This window comes from Sciurus vulgaris (assembly GCF_902686455.1).
Source record: "Sciurus vulgaris genome assembly, chromosome: 18".
NCBI lineage: Eukaryota > Metazoa > Chordata > Mammalia > Rodentia > Sciuridae > Sciurus > Sciurus vulgaris.
Window position 1 is genome coordinate 16,261,276 of NC_136479.1, and position 21,449 is coordinate 16,282,724.

General features: G+C 53.5%; 1 protein-coding gene across 1 annotated transcript; it reads left to right on the top strand.

The window, feature by feature from the left end:
• Nucleotides 1-2,560: 2,560 nt before the first annotated feature.
• Nucleotides 2,561-20,216, top strand: SDR42E2 (short chain dehydrogenase/reductase family 42E, member 2). Its single transcript, XM_079121951.1, has 12 exons — nt 2,561-2,668; nt 4,531-5,115; nt 5,557-5,652; nt 7,088-7,145; nt 7,784-7,902; nt 8,473-8,548; nt 11,060-11,142; nt 12,394-12,531; nt 12,967-13,032; nt 15,015-15,078; nt 16,226-16,299; nt 19,483-20,216. The coding sequence occupies exons 2-12, from the start codon at nt 4,567-4,569 to the stop codon at nt 19,735-19,737; spliced, it is 1,578 nt and encodes a 525-aa protein (XP_078978077.1). The 5' UTR covers nt 2,561-2,668; nt 4,531-4,566; the 3' UTR covers nt 19,738-20,216.
• The last annotated feature ends 1,233 nt before the right edge of the window (nt 20,217-21,449 follow it).

The following is a 21,449-nucleotide window of genomic DNA, read 5'->3' on the forward strand; positions in this document are numbered from 1 at the left end:
CACTTTGGAAAAACCATTTGGCAATTTCTACTGAAGGAAAACAAGAGTGTACTCTATGACCCAGTAATTCTGCTCAGAGAAATGAAGACATATGTTCAACAAAAGACATATGCAAGAATGTAATTTTTAGTTGTTAAAATGGACCTTTATTTTATTCATTTATTTATATGTGTGCTGAGAATCGAACCTAGTACCTCTGAGCCACAACTCCAGCCCTACAAAAAGGTTTATAGTGGTTTTATTTGTAGGATTCCCCAAATGGAAGCAACCCAGATGTCTATCCAATTAGCAAATAAATTGTGGTGCATTTGTGCACATATGCATCAATAGAAAGAGCATGGACTACAGCTGTGTTCAACAGGATGCACCAATCTCAATGCTGGACCAAAGAAACCAGACGTAAAAGAGTACATAGTGTATAACTGCATTTACAGGAAGTTAAAGAACAGGAAAAACTAAATGTCGGGGATAGAAGTCAGATTAGTGGTTACCCTGTGGGGGCCACAGAGGGAACTTCTGGGGTGCTGGAAATGTTCTGTATCTTGGTCTGCGTGGTAATGACATTGGGATATGACTGGGATATTCATGGTTTGGATATGGTTTGAGTGTGTCCCTCAAGGGTTTGTGTGTTGAAATGTGATCCCCATTGTGAGGTATTTAGAGGGTAGAAATTCAATCCACTGTGGTGGTGATATATGGGTGTGTGTGTGTGTGTGTGTGTAAAAATTTGTCAAGTTATTTAAAAGCACTCAGTTTACCAAGTCTTGACAAGCTCCTACTTTGGCCAGGCTCTGTGTTGTGCCCAGCAAGACAATGGTGAGCACAGCCCCTGCTGCCAGGGGTCTCAGGCTGCTCAATCGTAGCTGCCATTCTGGGGGATCTCTCTAAATGCCGGCCGACAGAGGTCGTATTAGTTTGCTTGAACTGTCATAACCGAGCACCGCAAACCAAATGTGCTGAAGCAAAAGAAATGTAGTGCCTCCAGTTCTGGGTCTGGAAGTCCCAGATCAAGGTACCTACTAGCAGAGGCACACTCCCCCTGAAGGCCCCGGGAAGATCTCTTCCGGCTTCTTACTTCTAATGGTTCTGGCTCATGACAGCAGAGCTTCAGTCTTCACAGGAGGCTCTCCTGTGCACATGTCTGGACCCCGTTTTCCCTCTTTATTTTTGACACTGATCATATTGAGCAGGAGCCTCCCTACTCCACTATGACCTCATCTTAACTAATTACATCTGCAGCGACTCTATTTCTAAATAAGGTCACATTTCGATGCGCTTGGGCTGGGACGTGAGCATATGAGTTTTGCAGGGGACACAGTGCAACCCACCACAGCTGTGGTGTTAGCCGTGCTTCTCCATGCAAGGCGGCACCAGCAGTCAGCACTGGGGAAGATGAGTTAGTTCTCTGGTCCTTCTGGGGAGAGAGGAAGAGGCTGGTCTTTATGCATAGAAAGGTGCACCAGAAATTGGGGCTTGGGAAGTGAATAAGCAGAGAAATTGGGTTTGCTTCCCAGTCTCTCCTAGAATGATAACAGGGGCCATTGGTACAGCATCAACTGGACAGGCACTGGTACTTGGAAGTTCGCATATTCTCTACCTTGTAAGCCATAGGCCCACAAAGTCACATGTATAAAACACATCATCTCCAGTTTGCAGACAAGGAAACTAAGCCTCATAGTTGTCCAAAGACGCAGAAAGTGGCAAAGCCTAGATTTAAATACCCCTGGCCTGTACCCAACACACACTCAGCTCCTTTTCTGAGCTTGTTTCCTTATCTCTAAAACTGGGCTGAAATGGGCTGAGACTGTGGCTCAGTGGTAGATTGCTTGCCTAGCATGTGTGAGGCACTGGGTCAGATCCTCCGCACCACATAAACAATAAATAAAATTGAGCTAAAACAGTTTTGAGGATTAACCCAGACATCGTGCCATCCAGCAGGTAGCATGAGAAAGCCAAGGTTTTGTTTTTCTCTTCCCACACCTATGCCCACGGAGCATGTTCATATGGTGGAAACTTTTCAATCACCTTCTTCAGACCAAGGTGACCACAGCTCTCAGTCCCTGTCACTGTGTAAATGGACAGGAGGTGGAAGGATGGGTGGATGAATGGAAGACTGGATGGATAGGTGGAAGGTGGACTGAAGACAAGATGGATTTGTGAAGGGGTGGAAGCTTGGGCAGATGCAGACAGATGAAAAGATGGAGGAGCAGATGAATGGAGGGGAAAGAGATTAGTAGATGGATGGAATCCAGAATGGATGAAGAGATGGAAGAATAGGTGGGATGCCAAACGGAAGGAAGGAAGGAGAGAAGGCAGGCTGAACGACGGCGAACGACGGCAAGCCAGAGAGTGGATGGCTGGTGGAGAGGAAACGCCCTTCCGCGGGGTTCTGGGAGGGCTGTGCAGCAGGACAGCGCCGGGCACGCAGCGCCTTTGCGCCCTTTCGCCACCAGAAGCGCGGGCCACTACACCCGGCTGGGCTGCGCGGGGCCGGCCCTGCAGGCGCCGCCTTGGAGGACGCAGGTGTTCCCGGGGGCGGAGGGAGCCGGCGGGGCGGTCCCCGCGCCCAGTCCCGCCCTCGGGAGCAGGTGCTGCGCAGGCGGCGCCCGGCTTGGCGCGGAGACCGAGCCGCGCAGGGAGCACGCAGCGCCGCGGGAGCCCCGGCCAGGTGAGAGCAGCCGGGCGCGGCCAGCGACGGCGCCGGCCCGGCCGGGGAGGAGGGCGAGGAGGAAGAGCGAGCGGTGCGCCCCCAGGCTGCCCTCCGCGTGGGGTCGCGCTCTTCCCCGCCTCCAGGAGGCCGACGCGCCCGGGGACGGTCCCCACGCTCCCTGCCCTTTCACCAAACCCCACTCTGGGGTCCCCGTGGTCCTGGATTTCTGCTGAGACATTTAGGATAATTCATCCCAGTTCCCTAGTGTTCGCTGGGCCTCAGTTTCCCTCTCTGGACAAACTTCCAGGAGAATCACAGGCGGCTGTGTCTGGGGGTCAGCCGCGCGCTTGGCCATAGCAGTGCCCGGCACTGGACAGGCCAGGGTGGTTTCATTTGCTCGGCAGCCGTTTCCTGGCAGCCTTCGTGTCTACTGTTCTAGGCGCAAAATCTTTTGCCCCTTGTAATCTAGTGGTTTGCAAATGCTTCGGCCTCAGTCCCCTCCCTCGGACTACCCTGTGAGGAAGACAGAGCAGCCAGGGTCATTTGGGCCCCTGTTTCGGCTGTGAATAGTGAGGCGTAGTGAGGTGTTAAGGATCTTGCCCAAAGGCACACCCAGCGAAAGGGCACTTGAAGCTGGGCGTGGTGGTGCACACCTGTAATCCCATCAGCTTGGGACGCTGAGGCAGGAGGATCCCAAGTTCAAAAGCACTTTATACCCTAAGGAAATTACCGAGACCCTGTCTCAAAAAATAAAAGAGGCTGGGGGGTGGGGGTTAATCCCCCTGGATTCAATCCCTGGTACCAAAGGGTGGGTGTGGGGGAGGCACTTGAAGCTGATCCCAGCTTTTGCCACATAAAGTTACTTAGGGATTGTAAGCTCTTGCCACATAAAGTTACTTAGGGCTCTCACAGATCCTTCCCCAGATCAGAGGCCTCTAGGCCTGGGCAGGGGGCTGTGGGGGAATTAGGCCCATCCTCTGGATGACTGTGATTCAAGATGTACCCCGTTAAACCCATGACTGCTTCTGTTCCTGTGGGGCAGGGTAGAATCCCTTCCCCAGAACTTTGGCCAACAAGGCAGTGACAAGAGACTAAAAGCTGCGAACCCCTGCCCCGTGACACCACCCACGACAACCCTGGGGATCATCAGGCAGTCACTCAGTACCCCTGCTCTTTCCTGCAGCCAGTGTGGGTCACACAGGGCAGAGACTCAGCCGCCTGTAGTCATGGGGTCTGGGGCCTGTGGGGCCTGGTGCCCAGGGGACCTGTCTGTCTGGTCTCTGGTCCAGCCTCCTCCCCCAGTGGGGTGGGAGGGGGATGATAATGGCAACAGTGATGGACAGCCTGGCTCACCTGAGGTCTAGAGCTTGGGAGCCCCTGTGCTGTCAACCACCTGCACCGTGGGGGTCTGAGAGAACCAGAGGTGGCAGGTGTCAGCGCAGGGGTGGCACAGCGCTCAGAGTCATTTAGGAGTTTCCAGGGCACTGAGCCCTTTTCCTCCTCCTCTTCCTCCTCCTCCTTCTCCTCCAGGAAGCCCCCCCATCTCCCCAGTCAGAAAGTACTCATTCTCTGGTACTATGTGGGAACTGGGAATTTTTTTTTTTTTTTTTTTTTTTTTTTGGTGGTGCTGGAATTGAACCCAGGGCCTTATGCTTGCAAGGCAAGTACTCTACCAACTGAGCTATACCCCAGCCCATGGGAACTGAAATTTTTAAGGAAGGGGTAGGAAGTCAGGAATGCTTGGCATAAATCTCAGTAATGCTGTGTGACGTTGGGCCTCAGTGTCTCTCTCTATGGGAGGGAGCAACTACCCTGGAAGTTCCTGAGGTTCTGTGTGACTGGAGACAGCTCTAAAATGTTCTTTCTTTCCTTCTCCACAGGTGGACCACTTCTTGGCCTGCATGGCTCTGTAGAGGATGAAGCCCAACCCCACAGGCTCCTCCCCAGAGGCCTGCAAAGCCGCAGGCCAGGGCGAGAAGACCTGCCCTGTCTGCCAGGCCTGGGGAGGGATCTCAGGTCCAGGGTCTGGTGTAGGGCCTGGTTCAGGGATTGGACCAGGACCTGGTGCTCTTGTAGGACCTGGACCGGGGCCTGGTGTGGTTCCGGGGCCTGGGCTGGGAGCTGGTGTGATTCCAGGGCCTGGAACTAGTGCTGTTCTGGGACCCGGGCCAGGAGCTGGGTCAGTACCCGGGCCAGGAGCTGCACCATCACCAGGGTCTGGGCCCAGACGAGGGTCTGGGACTGGACCCAAACCCAGCGAGTCAACAACCCCAGCACCAGCACCGCAGCAGAAGACTCAACCCAAACCTACTCAGGCCCCCAGGCAGAAGGTTCTGGTGACAGGAGGAGGAGGCTACCTGGGCTTCAGCCTGGGTACCAGCCTGGCCAAGAGTGGCACTTCTGTCATCCTGCTTGATCTGCGCAGACCCCAGTGGGAACTGTCCCCAGGGACTGAGTTCATCCAGGTGCAAGGATGGGGGCCTGTGGTGGTGGTGGGGACAGGGTTGGGTGTGAGGTCACAGGCTCTGGAGCCAGGCTGTTTGAGCTCTGGCTCCACCTCTTTTACCTCCCAGCTGAGCAGTGTGGTCACGAGGCTCCACATCCCTAGACCGCAGTGTCCTCGTCCACAGAAAGGGGTCAGTAATAGTATCCATTTCACAAGCATCTCAGGGGGCTTGATGAGACAGTGCAAGAGAAACACCCAGCCAACCCCTGGGACCCTGATGAACGGGGATGAGTGATAAAGAGGGTGACCTGTGGACTCATGTAGTAAACCCTGCCCACCAGTCTTTCCTGACCCTGAAGATGCTTGGCCAGGGGTAGGTTCTGGGACCTGGAAAGAAGCAAAGTTATTATTTGAGTTGACCTTGGACTTGAACCTCCTACCCCTTCTCGTCTCTGTTTAGGCTGATGTCCGAGATGAGGAAGCCCTGTACCGCGCCTTGGAAGGGGTGGGCTGTGTCTTTCACGTGGCCTCCTATGGAATGTCCGGTGCTGAGAAGGTGAGGCCCTGCCAGGCATACCTGGGGTTAGACACGTATGTCTACAGGTTATGTTACAACCTCTTCAGAGAGCCATGTGACAGTCTCTATCAAAACATACGGATACCCTTTGATCAGAAATTATACTTATTTGCATATTTATGACTTCACTTAAAACCCTGGAGATAACCTAAATGCCCATCAGTTGGGGACTCTTTAAATAAGTTGTCTTGCATTCACATAAATGAAATTCCACACAGTGATTCAAAAAAATGAGGTGGCTCAGAATGTATTCATAACAGAGCAATCTCCAAGGTACAAAACAGTGTTTGGTATTTTGTTGGCTTTAAAAAAAAAAATGGTAGGATTAATGTTTATTTAAATGCACAGGCATATATGCTGATATTTATAAGCATAGATTATCTCTACAAACATACACAAAACTGTTAATAGCCATTACCTCTGGGGAGGGAAAGGAAGACTTGGAATCAGGGATTGGAAGAAACTTCCTCTTCATTGTTTATGCCTTTATACTGCTTGAATTGTCTTTGTTGTCATTGTTAGTGCTAGGGATGGAACCCAGAGCCTCAGGGCCTCACACACATAGGCAATTCCACTGAGCCACATCCCCAGCCCCTGTGTGAATTATTTTTAACCTTGTAGTTGTGTTACTTATTAAGCAAAATCTATTGCCACTAGAATAAATATAGTTTGGGGCATTTTGTTTGGTTTTGTTTGTAGCAGGGATTGAACCCAGGGTGCTTAACCACTAAGCCACATCCCCAGCCCTTTTTATTTTTTTATTTTGAGACAGGGTTTTGCTAAGTTGTTAAGAGCCTTGCTAAATTGCTGAGGCTGTTCTTGAACTTGTGATCCTCCTGCCTCAGCCTCCTGCATCACTGGGATTACAGGCATGCATCACCATGCCCAGCTAAGAATAAATATGGAACCCACCTCTTGATGATTTTATAAGGATTAAATGAGAGTGGGGATGGTAAAGCTCTTGCCCTGGCCCTGGCTCATGGGGAGCTGCCACTGCAGACTGTTCCGGGTGTTTACACCCCAGTGTGACTATGATGGACAGTATTGCTAAGTCCATCTTACAGAGAAGGAAACTGAGACTTCAGAAGCAAAAAAAGATCCAACCTATTTTGGGCCACTCTTCCGAAGGGTCTCACTTAATCCCAGTAACCACCGAAGGGTCAGCCCTTACTCTACAGATGACAGAGCTGAGGACTGGGTGGGGACAGAACCTCCCCTGGCCACCCTGGGAGGTAGTGCAGAGCCAGCCCCCTACAGTGCCGTGGGCCTCTCAGGATCCCCACCCACAGCAATGTGGGTGCCCAGCTGGCCCTTCTACTGTCCCTCTCCCCTGCTTGTCCCTCAGCTCAGGCTCTGGCCTCAGGGACAAGGCAGGAGACAGGACCATGACTTCCACTCCTGTCTTGTCTTTTAGCTGCAAAAAGAGCAGATTGAATCTATAAATGTCGGAGGCACCAAACTAGTGATCGATGGTATGCGCTCAGAGCGAGTGTGCCCAGCCGTGGTCTCCTCCTTCTCTCTTGCTCCCTGCCACAGGCCCAGCTGCTGGGGGACAGGGTTGAGGGACAGAGGCAGGACCCTCCTGGCCTCACCCTGCCTGCCTAGTAAGGGCCTGTGGGCAGCATGTCCTTCCTGTGTGCAGACCTGCCGGCCCTGCATGGGAATGTCAGTGTGGCCGGGACACAGAGGGCTGAGAGGCAGGAAGACGGGTCACTGACCCCCGGGTGGAAGGCCCGCACCCGAGTCCTCGGGGCCTGCCTGCCTTGTCCTATACCTTGACTTTCTTTCTCATTCTGGAGTGTCTTTTTTTCTGTGTTCCAACTGAGTGAGACTTTCTTCTGACCTGTCCCTGGCAGGGTGGCTCAGGGGGCCAAAGCCACACTGGGAAGGAGGAATGAGCAGGCCTGGCCCCCAGGGGCCCAGGGAGCAACGCCTCAGCCCCCCAAGTTGCGGGGGGAGCCTTCCCTCCTGAGCAGCTCTGGACTCTGGGAGGGCCTGGGGTGGGGCGTGTGTTGAAGTGTTGAAGATGGGGTAGAGGCCAGTGGATTCGCCTGTGGGCACCTGCCCGTCTGCACTCACTCAGCCCTGCGTGTCACATCCGTCACTGCAGTCTGTGTCCGCCGGAGGGTCCCGAGGCTCATCTACACCAGCACCGTCAACGTGGCATTTGGCGGGAAGCCCATAGAGCAGGGCAATGAGGACTCTGTGCCATACTTCCCACTGGACCAGGTACTGACCTCCAGGAGAGGCGGGTGGGGCAGCGGACCTGGGACCCGTAGCCCTGAGGGTGGGTGGAACCAGGGCGAGTCCCAGCAGGAAGGGATGACAAAATCGGGTGACTCAAGCCCAGTCCACTGGCCTTGAGCCCCAGCCCCTTTTGACCCGTGCAGCCCTGAACAAGTGGCTTCACCACTCTGAACTTCCGTTTCTTCATCTGGTGACGATGGTTACCAGGGGGTCATGGAGGGCAGGAAGTGAGATCATGAGTGTGAAAACATCACGGGAACACTAAAGGACGACACGAGTAACGCATCCAACCATGTGACTGGCATCCGCGTCACAGGGCAGACATGGGGGCTGGCAGGCGCCTCCTGAGTCCAGGCACCTAGAGCGCCTCTGCTTCTGCCTCTGGAGGGAGAGGCCCCCCAGAGGGCCAGGGGCATGTGGGCCGGGCCAGGGCCCAGACACAACCTACACACCTGAAGGGCAGGGCGTAGCCTGGGGCGGGCCGCTGGCCGGGCGTTGCCAGCAGCAGCACTGACGCCCTCCTGCGGTTCTGTTCTCCCTGTCCTCCTGCAGCACCTGGACCACTACTCCCGAACCAAAGCCATCGCCGACCAGTTGACCCTCATGGCCAACGGGACACCACTCCCAGGTGAGCCAGGGGCCTGTTCTCAGCACCCACGCGAGCCCTGAAGTACACGTGTGATTGCGGTTTTAGCTGACATGCCTCTTGACCTGCCTTCCTTCCAAGGGACAGTCCCCAGGGCTTTGGCTTTTCATCATTCAAAGCATCCCGAGCACCTGCTATGTCTGACCTGAAGGGAGGCAGCCTCAAAAGAGGTCCAGCCTCAACCCTCACGGTGCTCACCATCTGGTGGGGAGGAGGCTGGGGCTAAACTAAGCTCAGCTCTCTTTTCTCTCTCATAGGAGTGGATCCAGGTGTAGGGGTCCCCTTTAGACAAAAGAGTACAACAATTTAAATATAGAATGAGCTGAGCTCTGTGGCAGGGTTGCACAAAGGAAAGAACCTTAAAGTTTAACCTTCAATATCTTTCCAGAAAAATCTACCTCCGCTGCCATACTGCATTCTCTCTTCTGGTTATAGAGAAATAACAATAGAACACAAACAGTCCACATTTATTGAGTGCTTACTACATGCCAGGCCCTGTTTTGCCTGCTAATTTCATATGCAGAAAGCTCTGGAAGCTTTCTGAAATTCTGAAACTAAAGAGACTCAGATAACTTGGTTTCCCTTTGTGATCCAAACCATCCAAACATGGGAGCCAAGTGGGTGTGGGGAGCAAGGGATACTTGAAATCATTAGTTCCAGTTTGCAGGTGAGAAATGGAGACTGAGTCTCCAGCTTAACTCAAGGTCACACTATTAGGAAGTTGTTGAGGTGGAATTCGAACCGCAGGGGAGTCTATGCCAGAGCCTGGGCTTATCCTGTACTGTGTGTTAGGCTCAGAAGAGTGGGTCCCGATGTATGGGCTCCTTTCCCTAAAATGTTCCCTAGCCTGTTACCTTGCAGAGGCCAATCAGGCCTCCACCTCTGGCCCCAGTGGGAACGTCCATGGATGTTTTCTGACCCCAGGCGGCTGAATTCTCTTCTGTACCTGGGACCTCCCTGGTCAGCCACAGCCTGCATGCCAGACACCTAATCCTCTGGCTGAGAATTATTTATATGAGCATCCCCAGCTTTCCATGGTCAGGAGAGTCATGGATACCCTGGGCCCGGCCCCTCTGTGACGTGGCTGCCCAGTGCCCCACTGGCCATGTCAGCTGCAACCTGACCTCCCTCTACCATGCCTTGGGGACCCAGAGTTTAAATGTGGCTGCAGCCTGTTTACAGGACAGCTCACCTGACACCTGCCTTCCAGGAGTTCAGCCACATTCACCCTCGGTGATTTCCACTCCCTACTACCCAAGCTGGTCCCTGGGACTGTCCCCCTAAAGAGGCACAGAGGACCCTGGTCCTGGTGGCAGAGTCTGAGATGTGTAGATACCAGCTCAGCCTTAATGCAGTTGTGTCCTCCCGTCTCTGAGCACGTTAGTGTCCTCTGGGCTTCCACAGAGTCTTGAAACAACAGACATTTCTTCTGTAGACATCTGGAGGCCAGAATCCTGAAATCCAGGTGTGAGCTGGGCCGCCTCCCTCTGGAGCCTCGGGGGGAGAATCCTTCCCTGTCTCCTCTAGCTTCTGATGGTCCCAGGCATTCGGTGTTTTGTGACTGCAGAACTCTTGCCCTAGTGAGGCACGGTGGCGTGTGCCTATAATTCCAGCAATTTAGGAGGCTGAGGCAGGAGGACTGCAAGTTCAAGGCCAGCCTCAGCAACTTAGCAAGGCCCTAGACCCTGCCTCAAAATAAAAAATAAAGAGGGCTGGGGATGTGGCTCAGTGGTTAAGAGCCCCTGGGTTCAATCCCCAGTACCTAAAGGAGAAAAAAAGAACACCAGCCGGCCTCCGTCTTTACATGGCCTCCCCCTCTTCTCTGAGCTTCTCTTACAAGGACATTCGTCATTGAGTTTAGGGCCCAGCTGGACAATACAGGATGATCTCATCTCCACATCCTAAGGACAACTACAAAGACCCTCTTTTCAATTAGGGTCACCTTTGCAGGTTCTGGAATGAGGGCGTCTCTTTTGAGGGGCCACACTGGGCCTCATTGTCAAGCGTGGACGTTGGGAGAGGTAGCCGCCAGGGTGTTCAGTAACGATGCAGAGACGCCAGCCCTGGCTCATGCGTGGGGAGAGGGAACTTAGGTCGGAAGAATGAGGCAAAGCTTCTAGAAAACAGATTGCCAGAAAAACAGCCAGCAGGTCTTAGAAAGGACAGAGTTGGGACAGTTCAAGGACCTGGGTGGCAGGAGCCGAAGACCGGTCTCCTTAGGGTGGGTCTTCTAGGCGGGGGTCTTGGTGGAGATGATTCTGAGCGTTGCTCCTGGCTGAAAGACTCCCAAGGCCACCCTCTAGATGGGTAGCCCCCAAGACCTTGCAGAGAGAGAGGGTCTCCCACAGGAAGGTGCGCTCCTCGGGGCAGAGGATGGTCTACATGGGCCTTACCACGCCAGAGAAGGCCCAGGAGGAGTGGACAGTACTGTGCCTCCCCGCCCTGCTGGGCGGCTCCTCCCGGATCGCCTGACCGTCCACCCTGGTGTCCTAGGAGGGGGTATTCTTCGGACCTGTGTGCTGCGGCCCCCAGGGATCTACGGCCCTGAAGAGCAGAGGCACCTACCCCGCGTGGCGGTATGTCATCCCAGCCTCCCGGGACCTCGGGCAGAGGGCGTCAAGCTGATGAGCACAGCGAAGGGCCCCCCTGTGTACCGTCACACGTCGGGCTGCAGCAGAGTGTCCTGAGCCAGGGAGCCTCGGTTCTGGGAGATGCCCCATGACCCACAGTTCACGGACCCCTCAGGCAGAGCCCTCGTGTTTGCGGGGCAGGCCTAGGCCTGAGTCGGGGAGATGGGAACCTGTTGCCCCCACTCGCACGTGGGGTCCCCGAGGGCTGGGTCATCTCACGCTGGCGTACAAGGGTCTTCTGCAGAAAACCTTCTCTAGAAAAGGCTGGGAGCTGGGGCCTCACATTGCTCACAACCCACTCAGAGCGACAGACACCACATTTACAGCTTCCGCACGGTACAGGCTGTGTAGATGGACACGAAAAATGACCAGGAAGGGAGGCCCTGGAGGGCTTCCTGGAGGAAGTAACCTGTGCTACATGCAAAGAGAACGAGGGATTGACAGAGGGCCTGGGGTGGTAGGGAGACCATAGACCAGGCGCAGGAGGCAGCTGGGACACAAAGCTAGAAATGAGAACGGTCCTGGAAGAGGTTCCTGTGGCTGAGTCTGATCTGGGCGTGGCAGGCCCTGGGGGATGCGGAAAGTGACGCTGTGGTGTGGGGCGTCCTGGGCTGGTCTCGCGACTCTCTTCTGTCTCCTAAGCTGGCCAGGTTCTTGGGGCATGCGAGTCAACCCCAGTGACTCCTTCCCTCATCCCTCCATTTATCCATTCAACAAACATTTGCTGGGCTCCTCTCGTGGGCTCAGGGCTGTTCTAGATGTGAGACAGATGAGTGAACAAAGCAGGTGATTCCTGCCCCGTGGGGCTTCTGCTCTTGCACAAGGAGCAGATGGTAAGCCACAGACATCGGTAGGTGGCAAAGGCACCAAGTGGCTGGGCTTGACCAGGAAGGGCTTCTTGGGTCCGGAAGCAGCTGTGGTCGGTGACCAGGTGGGAGACGGGGGCGGCAGTTAGGGTGAGAAGTAGCCAGATTCGGGTAGGTCCGAAGAGCAGGGCCGCCTGGATTTGCTGAGGGGTCAGAGGTGGGATCTGACAGAAGGTGGGGACATCAAAGGTGGTGCCAGGGCCGTCCGTCCCCAGCCGAGTGCAGGTGGCAGGGCGAGGGACCTGGCATCCAAGGGAGCCGTGGGCATCCAGGGGAATGTGAAGCCTCTCCGGATGAGGCCCTGAGTTCACTGCCCCTCGTCCTGCGCCAGAGCCACATTAAGAGGAGGCTGTTCACGTTCCGATTTGGGGACCGCGGGACACGGATGAACTGGGTCCACGTGCGCAATCTGGTGCAGGCTCACGTGCTGGCGGCAGAGGCCCTCACTGCGGCCAAGGGCTACGTGGCCGTGAGTCTCCCGTGGTGCCCCCCACAGGCAGCAGGCAGGGGGCCCTGTCCCCACGGGGTCCCCGGGGTTGCTGGGCTGGGGTGGGGGTACTCGGAGAGCATGACCATCCCTTCACAACGATCCTGTGAGGTCAGTGTTGATTCCAAAATGACAGCCACCAAATGCTAAGCCCTCACAGCAGCCCAAGAGGGAGATTTAGTATTACCTCCCTGGTTTTCAGAAATGAAACTAAGGTACAGAGAGGTTAGGTGACTCCATGGGCATCACACAGCATGGTGGCCCCAGAATTCATAGGGAGAGCGGCTCAGGTCTGTCCCCAGGCCTGAGGGCTGCTCAAGACCTCGAGGGGGCTGGAGCAGCTGCTGGGAGCCATCGGAAAGGGTGGGGTCAGCAGACAGCAGGAGCCTGACCGCCTCCCATCCTGTGTCCCCCCAGAGCGGGCAGGCCTACTACATCAATGACGGGGACAGCGTCAACCTCTTTGAATGGATGGCACCACTGGTAGGTCTCGAGGCCCACCCCTCCCCAGAGTGACAATCTGCAATCCCGTTGTCTCTCCCCATTTTCTCTCCTGCTTCTAAAAAGTCAGATTTCACATTTCAAACCAGCTGTGGCCACACGGTCCCCTGGGTGACCTTGGAGCTGGAGCTGGGTGGCTGACCTGGGGAGGCCCGTGTATTCACCCAGCTGGTCACAGTCCTGTCCAGCTTGCTCCTGGTTTATGTTGGCTTCGAGCCCGTGGATTTTCACGTTTTGGGGTGCTGGGGACCAACGCAGGACCCTTGCACATGCTAGGCCATGCTCTGCCACCGAGCACACCCGCAGCCCACCTGTGGGACTTTGCGCCTCTGCAGGAGGCTGGAGGAGGTCTGTACAAGGGACCAAGGCACAAAGGAAGGTGTCTGGTGCTGGTGCCCCTCTGAGGACTCAAGCCGCCAATCCCAGCAGCCCACTGACTTCCGGGGGCCTAGCCTGCCCAGAAGGGGTAGACCAGAAACCCAGGTTGGAGCGTGCATCCTCTGGCTCACAGGCCCCCTCCTCAGAATTGCCCTCAGACTGTGGCAAAAGGCTGCCTGAGTATGCCCACAAAGGAGTTGCCTTATCCTCAGCTCCTGGGCCACTCAGAGCTTTTGGTTTATTTTCAGTAACAGTTTTATTGAGATATAACTCACAAACCATGCAATTCACTCGTTTAAAGCATGCGATTCAGTGGGTTTAGTACATTCAGAATGGCCTGTCATCCTGGACAAATCAAAACAAAGAAAAACAAACCCACAACTATTGACCTTCACTCCCACCCATCACCTCCAGCCCCAGGCAACCACAGATCTTTCTGTCTCTCTATGTCTGCCCATACTGGACATTTCATATAAATGGAAGGTATAGTATGTGACTACTTGTGTCTGACTTCTTTTACTTAGTTTTCAAGGTTGAGCTGTGTTGTGGCATGAATCACGTTAATACTTCATTTTATTTTTTGGGTACCAGGGATTGAACCCAGGACGCTTAACCACTAAGCCACATCCCCAGCCCTTTTTATTTTTTCTTTTTTTTTTTGTTTGTTTTTTTTTTTTTTTTTTTTTTTTTTTGCGGTGCTGGGGATTGAACTCAGGGCCTTGTGCTTGTGAGGCAAGCACTTTACCAACTGAGCTATCTCCCCAGCCCCTATTTTTTATCTTGAGACAGGATTTCACTGAGTTGTTTAGGACCACGCTACATTGCTGAGACTGGCCTCAAATTTGTGATCCTCCTGCCTCAGCCTCCTGAGTCACTGTGATTACAGGCATGTGCCACTGTGCCTAGCTCATTCCTTTTTATTGCCAGAATCATTCTGTAGCTAGACCCAGCCTGTTTGGGCCATTCATCAGTTGATGGAGATTTGGATTCCTCCACTTTTGAAATGTTATGAATAGAACAAAGAACATTCGAGTACACATTTCTATTATACTTTGTTATGCTTTCATACATACCGGGAATGGGTTACATGGAAAGTCTGTTTCATCTTTTTTAGAGGAACTGCCAGACTGGTTTCCAAAATGGTGGCACTACTTTCCACCTCCCCAACAGCGCAAGAGGGCTTCTCCCATCCTTCCAGCCAGTTTTGGTCTCTCTGACTTGGAGAGTTGTGTGGGTCACCCTCGGCCAGCCCTTCCCTTCCTGCAAGTCCAGCCACCTCCCACACACTCGCTGTTTTTTTGTTTTTGTTTTTTTTTCTTCCGTTTAATAGAGAATTCTATGAACTCTGACTTCAGTACCTGGGAGTGTCTTCAGGCGTGGGCAGATGTAAATAATAATTAGATGATGTGAATGATCCCGGGTTAAACCTCGCCCACGCCTTCAATTACTCGAGTTGTGCAGGCCAAGGAGCGATTTCATTTCAAGACCTGCGCAGGCGTGGAGCTGGCTGTGGGGTCTTCTGCGGGCGGAAGGGTAGGAGGAGTAGGTGGACAACCTGTCTCATCCCAGGCCATGTTCCCTTGCAGTTTGAGAAGCTGGGGTACCGCCAGCCATGGATCCAGGTGCCTACTTCCTGGGTTTACCTGGCAGGTAAGGAAAGCCCCACGTGCGAGTGCTTTACCTTATCTGAAACTCGGGGCCAGGGCCAGGGCGAGGGAGTGAGCTGCCGAGGTATGGAGGGCTCAGGACTTGAAGAGGCCTTGCAGGTGAGCCAAGCCCTGCCCTGCCCGGAACAAGTCAGGCCTCTAAATTTAGCTCCACAGGCACCTCACTTCCCTCCCTGTGGACCTGGGCTGTTTAAACCCAAGCCACTTGCAAGTCCGATGTGACTGAACCCACGGTAAAGATGCTGAGAGGCTACTGACCTTCTGGGTGCTATAGAGGGGACAAGTTCACACCTAGGCACGGCTGGCTCCCTGTAGCCCGTGCTGGGAGACATGCCAGTCAGGGGGAGAGGGGGCCCTAGAGTTGCCCCTCCCCAAGGTCACCTTGAAGTGAGGGTGGCTTTGGGACACGTGGAAGCTCCATTTTGACCCTAGATTCTCTTGCTCATCCTGAAGATCAGTCCCCACGTCCACTCCCATTCTCCACAATGTGCTGTCCTCTGCCCCACCCCTGTGCCCTCTGCTGGCCTCCTTCCAGCTGGAATGTGGAGCCCGCATCAGGCATGCAGTAATCAGCCAGAGGGGACAGGTGGCCCTCAAGTCACAAATGGCTGTGTTCCTGACCCACCTGTGGTTGAATCTGCTGCGTTTAAATCATTTACAAACGTGTCCTCCTGGACATGCGCAGAGTGACTTCTCACGTGCAGCACTACCACAGTGATTGACACTGCTGACCTCCAGCCGCAGCGGGTGGCAGTCTGGGAGGATGGGATGCAAATTCCCAGTTCCCAGTGGGCTGACTATAGCTCACCCTGGCTGCAGGTTAGACCCCCCGGAGCTTTGAAAACAGAGACATGCTCTCAGCTGCTCCCCAGAGACGGGGAGAGAGATTCTAGAGGTGACTTGAGTCTGCTCAAATTTACCCAAAAGCTCTGTCTTTACTATTCCTGCCACACAAGTTATTTGTGACTTGGTCCCCAGCCAGCAAGGCACCCCAGCATGTGCTGCCCATTCAAAGGAAACCAATGGCTTTTGCAAAGGGACCCTCGGCAAAGCAAACCATGTCCCCCACTGAGGGCCTCCTGGAATTTGCACTGAGGGAGGCCCCTTGTCACCGGCCCCTCTTCCCACAGCCACCGTGATGGAGTACCTGCACCTGATCCTGAGGCCTGTCTGCAGTGTCCCCCCGCTACTCACTCGAAGCGAGGTGAGTGGGCAGCTGACAGGGAAGCCCCTGGCCCTGAACTGCCTCCCTTCCCCCGCACCTCTGCCACCTCACCCAGGACAGCACAGCTGGATGCCTGGCTAAGGTCTCAGACCCTTCCGCACCAGCCGGGTCTGGTACCAGGACCTTTATAATCATCCCAGCCAGCTTTGGTTGTGCCCTGGAGCAAGCCAGTCCAGCAGCCCTTACTTCACTCATACACAGCGTGGCTTTCCAGCCGGACTGGAGGCGCCCGAAGGCAAGACGTTCATGCTTTTGAACACCAACCCCATCAACCCTCAACACGTATGCACGTGCACATATCCACACGCACATGCTCACACAAAGCCTGGTGGGTCCAGCCTCACAGTGCAGGCTTACTGAATATTCTGTGTACAGAATACAATTCTCATAGTAATGATGAGGTAGGGTGTTCATTTTTGTGCTACTAGAGATTGAACCCAAGGCTCTCTGCCAGTGAGCCACACCCCAGCCCTCTCTCTCTCCCTCTCTCCCCCCTCCTCTTCCCCCTCTCTCTCTTTCTCCCTCTCTCTCCTCTCCCTCTCTCTCTCCCCCTCTCTCCTCTCTCTCCTCTCCTCTCTCTCTCTCCTCTCTCTCTCTCCTCTCCCTTCTCCCCTCTCCCTCTCCCCCTCCACCTCTTCTCCCTTCTCTTCTCTCTCTCTCTCTCTCTCTCTCTCTCACCTTGTGCTTGTGAGGCAAGCACTCTATCAACTAAGCTATGTCCCCAGCCCCATGATCTATATCCCGAGCCCCCCTTTCTATTTATTTTAAGACAGGGCCTCCCTACGTGGCTGAGGCTAGATGAGAACTAGGTTTCCATCGGCTCACTTCTGCTTCCCTGAATCGCTGGAATTATAGGCAAGCGCCACAGTGCCTGGTAATGACGCAGTTTCACATTTACTTGGCACATACAGCTTAAAAGGGAGGCTGTTTTCATTCAGATTGTAAACAGTACTGCAATAGCTGGTGTTCAAGTTATTTGCAAAAAAATCTTCAATCCCCTGTCCCACTCGATGCTCTCAGGTGCCCTGCTAGAGTAGGAAACGTTATGCTCTCCGCTCACAATGAGGGACTGTGCATTATTAGAGGAATTAGTGACTTGCCCAAGGTCACACCCTACTGGAATTGGTTTTGGACTCCAGGTCTAGAGCTTTCTGACCCAGGAAGTGAGGAGAGGGAGTGAAGGGTGTAGAATGTGCCACAGAAAGAAGCAGTTACCTATGAGTTCTCCTTTGAGCCATCCAGACCAGCAGAGGAAATGACAATAGTGACCCTCTATTGCGTGGTGGTGATATGCAAGGCCCAGTCCTTCAATGCCATTCCGTTTTTACTGCTACCACAAGTCGTAGATTCCGTTATGTCCGTTTGCAGAGAAAAAAATGAGACACAACACATAACTTACCCACGGTCACTCACTTAAATTTAGGTCTGGGATTCAAACCCAGACCTAAATGACTCCAGCTTTAATCGCTAGCTTGCAAAGTGCATCAGAAACCACACCTGGCAGTGCAAAAGAGCAGCCAAGGTGCTGCTGGACTGTGGTCAGGCAAAAACTGGGCCCCCCTCCTTGTCTAAATGGTGGATTTCCTTGTCCAGCTCAGGGGCAAAAGATCTTAGCTGGGAAATTTTTTCAGCTGTGGTTCAGGCGCCCTCTTCTGGCCAGTCTATGACACGCCAACCAGCCTTCCAGTTTGATTTTTAGCCTTTGATTGATTTATCTTTTATTGAGCACCTACTGTGTGCCAGGCACCTTATGAGCAGTGGAGGTCAGAAGACAGGGATATCACAGTCTAAAGAGGAAGCTGTCCTTATCACAAACCAGGAAACGCAATACGTGTGATGAGGGAAATGAGGGACTCCACAGTAGGCAGAAGGAGCACCTCAGCCAGCTCTGAGGAAGCCAGGGAGGAGGTCACACGTAAGCCTGACCTTCGAGAACACTGCGTGCCAGGGCCTTGTTCCTCCACAGCTATACCCCCGTGTAATAGGTACTCAATACATATGTCTGGAATATTGACTAGCTCAGCTAAAATAAGCATACATCTGCACTCCCCAAATCCCTGAACTGACTAACTGGGACAAAAAAGGACAAGAACTGGCCTCTCTCCCTCTCCCACTGAAATTCCAAGACCAGGGGCTTGACCCCAGAGGCTGTTTCAGTGCTATGCAACAATCAAGCACCTGGTGGACTCTTCCCCAGTGTCCAGCTGGGGAGCAAGAGAGACAGAAATGAGATAGGTAGGAGGGCATCTCCAAACCCCAGCACGGCAGAGAAAAACATGAGCCAGAATGTAGCTCTCCTGTGTGACCCTGGGGAAGTCACTTAAGCTCTCTGATCTTCAATTTTCAAAAATGCACAGAGGATGCCTCACAAGCACAAGGCCCTGGGTTCAATCCCCAGCACTAAAAAAAAAAAAAAAAAAAAAAAAAAAAAAAAAAAAGCACAGGGGAGAGGGTGCCATCTTAGAGGAGTAAATGAGACAAGGCATATAAATGTCTTAGCCCAGGGCAAACCCAGAGTATGTTTCGTGATAGCTGTTATTATTACTCCTGAAGACTGTGGGCCCCAGGCCATCTGGCAGCAGAGAATGCAACTCAGACGGTAGAGAGTGATCATTTGTGCATAATTGAATTCCTCTCTTAAGGATGCTCAGTTAATCAGCGGGGAGGGATTGAAGTCTGCAGCTGGGGCCCGCTGCACCACAGTTGATCCTGCTGGGTGCAGGAAGCCAAGATCGTTTCTTGGAGAATGTTTTCGGTAGAATGGCACCCCGGCCACAGGCAGGGCACTCGGCTTCTGCCAACAGGTGTCCAAGAATGCATCAAGGGTTTCCTGAGGTTCAGCACCGTGCTAGGCCGGGAAGGAAACTGCAGAGGTGGGCCATTTGCTTCTTAGGGATTAGAAGTTAAATAGGGTGAGAATTCTGCAGGGCTGGAGGGAGAAATGCGGAAAAGTCATAGCGGAGGAGACACACTCCAAGAAAATGGAGGCATTAGAGAGAAAGGAACCTCAGCCCATGAGGACGCTGCAGGAACAAGACACAACAGCCAGGTCCTTTTAAATTGCTGTGTGATGGAGGCGCAATCCCTATACTGTCTTTGAGGTAGATAGGATGCTCGCCCTGTCCACTAGCCCGGCCCTTGGCTGCCCCGCCTCTCCCGCAGGTGCACAGCGTGGCAGTGACGCACACCTTCCAGATCGCCAAGGCCCGCGCTCAGCTAGGCTACTCTCCTGACAAGTTCAGCTTCGCTGACGCTGTGGAGCAATACCTGCAGTCCACGACCAGGCAACCCAGCTGCTCCACAGCGCGGACGCTCCTGCGCCTGCTGCTCGGGCTGCTGCTTCTCCTTTGTCTGCTTGGCCTTGCCCTGCACTTCCTAGGCCTGCAGCCTTTGCAGGTGACCGTGCAGCACCTCTGACCTCTAGCCACACAGGAGTGCCTGCTCAGCTCTGTCTACGCTGGGTTCTCAGTGCTAGTACTCTCCCTCCTTGCCCTCTGAATTTGGCCACGCCTCTGCGTTCTGACCCCGCCCCTTGGGTCTGGCCACGCCCCTGTCTGCCTTCTGGGCTTTGGGCACGCCTTCTCTCCGCCCCCTAGAGCCTGACCACGCCCTCGGCCCGCCCTCTGCACCTGGCCCCGCCTCTCGCTCCTCCCCCAGGCCCGGCCCAGTTTCTGACGCGGTCCCACCCGCACAGCCTGCTCGGTTTCCAGGCCTTCCCGTGCCTGCTAGTCCCGGCCCGCCCTCGGATACTTCCCTGCTCGGCCTCTGCCTACTTTCTGGCCTCACCTCTATGCCTTGGCCCGTCCTTTGGTTTCTCCTTCCGGGACTGGACTTGCTCCTTCCTCCGGTGTCCATTTCTCCCCGGTCGTAGTTCGGCCCTGGTCCCGCCCACTCCCTCTGGCCCCACCCCTTTCCAGCCCCACCTCCTGGACGGGGTCTTGGGGCCGCTGCAGGCTGTCAGTGGGTGGCGTGTGGAGAGTTCGCATTCCCCGGAGAGCGGGTCCTCCTCGCCTCCCAGGCTCCTCTGGGCGTCTTCATCATGAATCTTGGGTTAGACCCATTTTAGGAACGTCGCGTGTGATCCTCCCCATCCAAATGTTGCAGGTTCGCTCATTCACACAAATGAACTGGAGCTTGGAGGGACACCAGAGACCCAGCCTTTTGGGGTTCCCGGTTTATGATTCTGGAGATGATTCAGCATAGTAAACACATGCCCAGACAGGCCGTGAAAAAAAAAAAAAACAAACACAAACAAAACAAACACAAACTTTTTGAAGTATTGATTGTTTCAAAAAAATACCAATATAGTTATAATGGGGAAAATAGAGTTTAACTGGTCATATTTTACGACTTAGAATTGTTTCTATTTGTTAATGAGGGGTAGTGTTGATCACCATCATCTTTAAGGGTTAAGACCACAGAATTTATTAATCCAACCCTGCTCTCCATAGCACTTCCTATCATGTTGGTATCAACTGTGGATACCAGTATTTCAGAGTGCAAATAGATCCGTACACACCACACACACACACACACACACACATTATGGTATATGTATATAATATATATAATGTGCAGATGTGGAATTGACCAAGCAAACACCATGGATCCTGGCAGAAGAGAAAACCATCACAAGCCTGTGGTGGAAGGGAAGGAATGTGCTAACCGATCATGGCGGTCACCCGTCATTGCAGGATGTGACTCTGATGAACAAGGAAGTCTGTGTGATGGAGCTTAAAATGGCATGCTCCTCTCTTCTAGGTGGCATTGCCTGTGTGTATATAATGTTTTAAATATCAGTAATAATCCTTTTTGTCTGTTTCATGTTTGACAGCCAGGACGTTCATCTATATGATCTTATTTAATTGTTAGGGCCACCCTTATAATAGAGTTTTATTATTGATGCTTTATAGATGAGGAATCTGGGGCTGTTCATAATGTCAAAGATCAGAAGAGGGTGGGGGTTAATTCTCTGCAGCTGGGATAAGTTGGAGGCGCTTCCCAAACCCATTGACCAAAACACAACCCTTGGTTACTTCTGTTCTGCACCTGGGCTGTGCCAGGTCTGGGATCTACCTCTTTCTCTCAAGTCAACAAATCTCAAGCTGTGTGAGGCTGGCAGTCCTTGG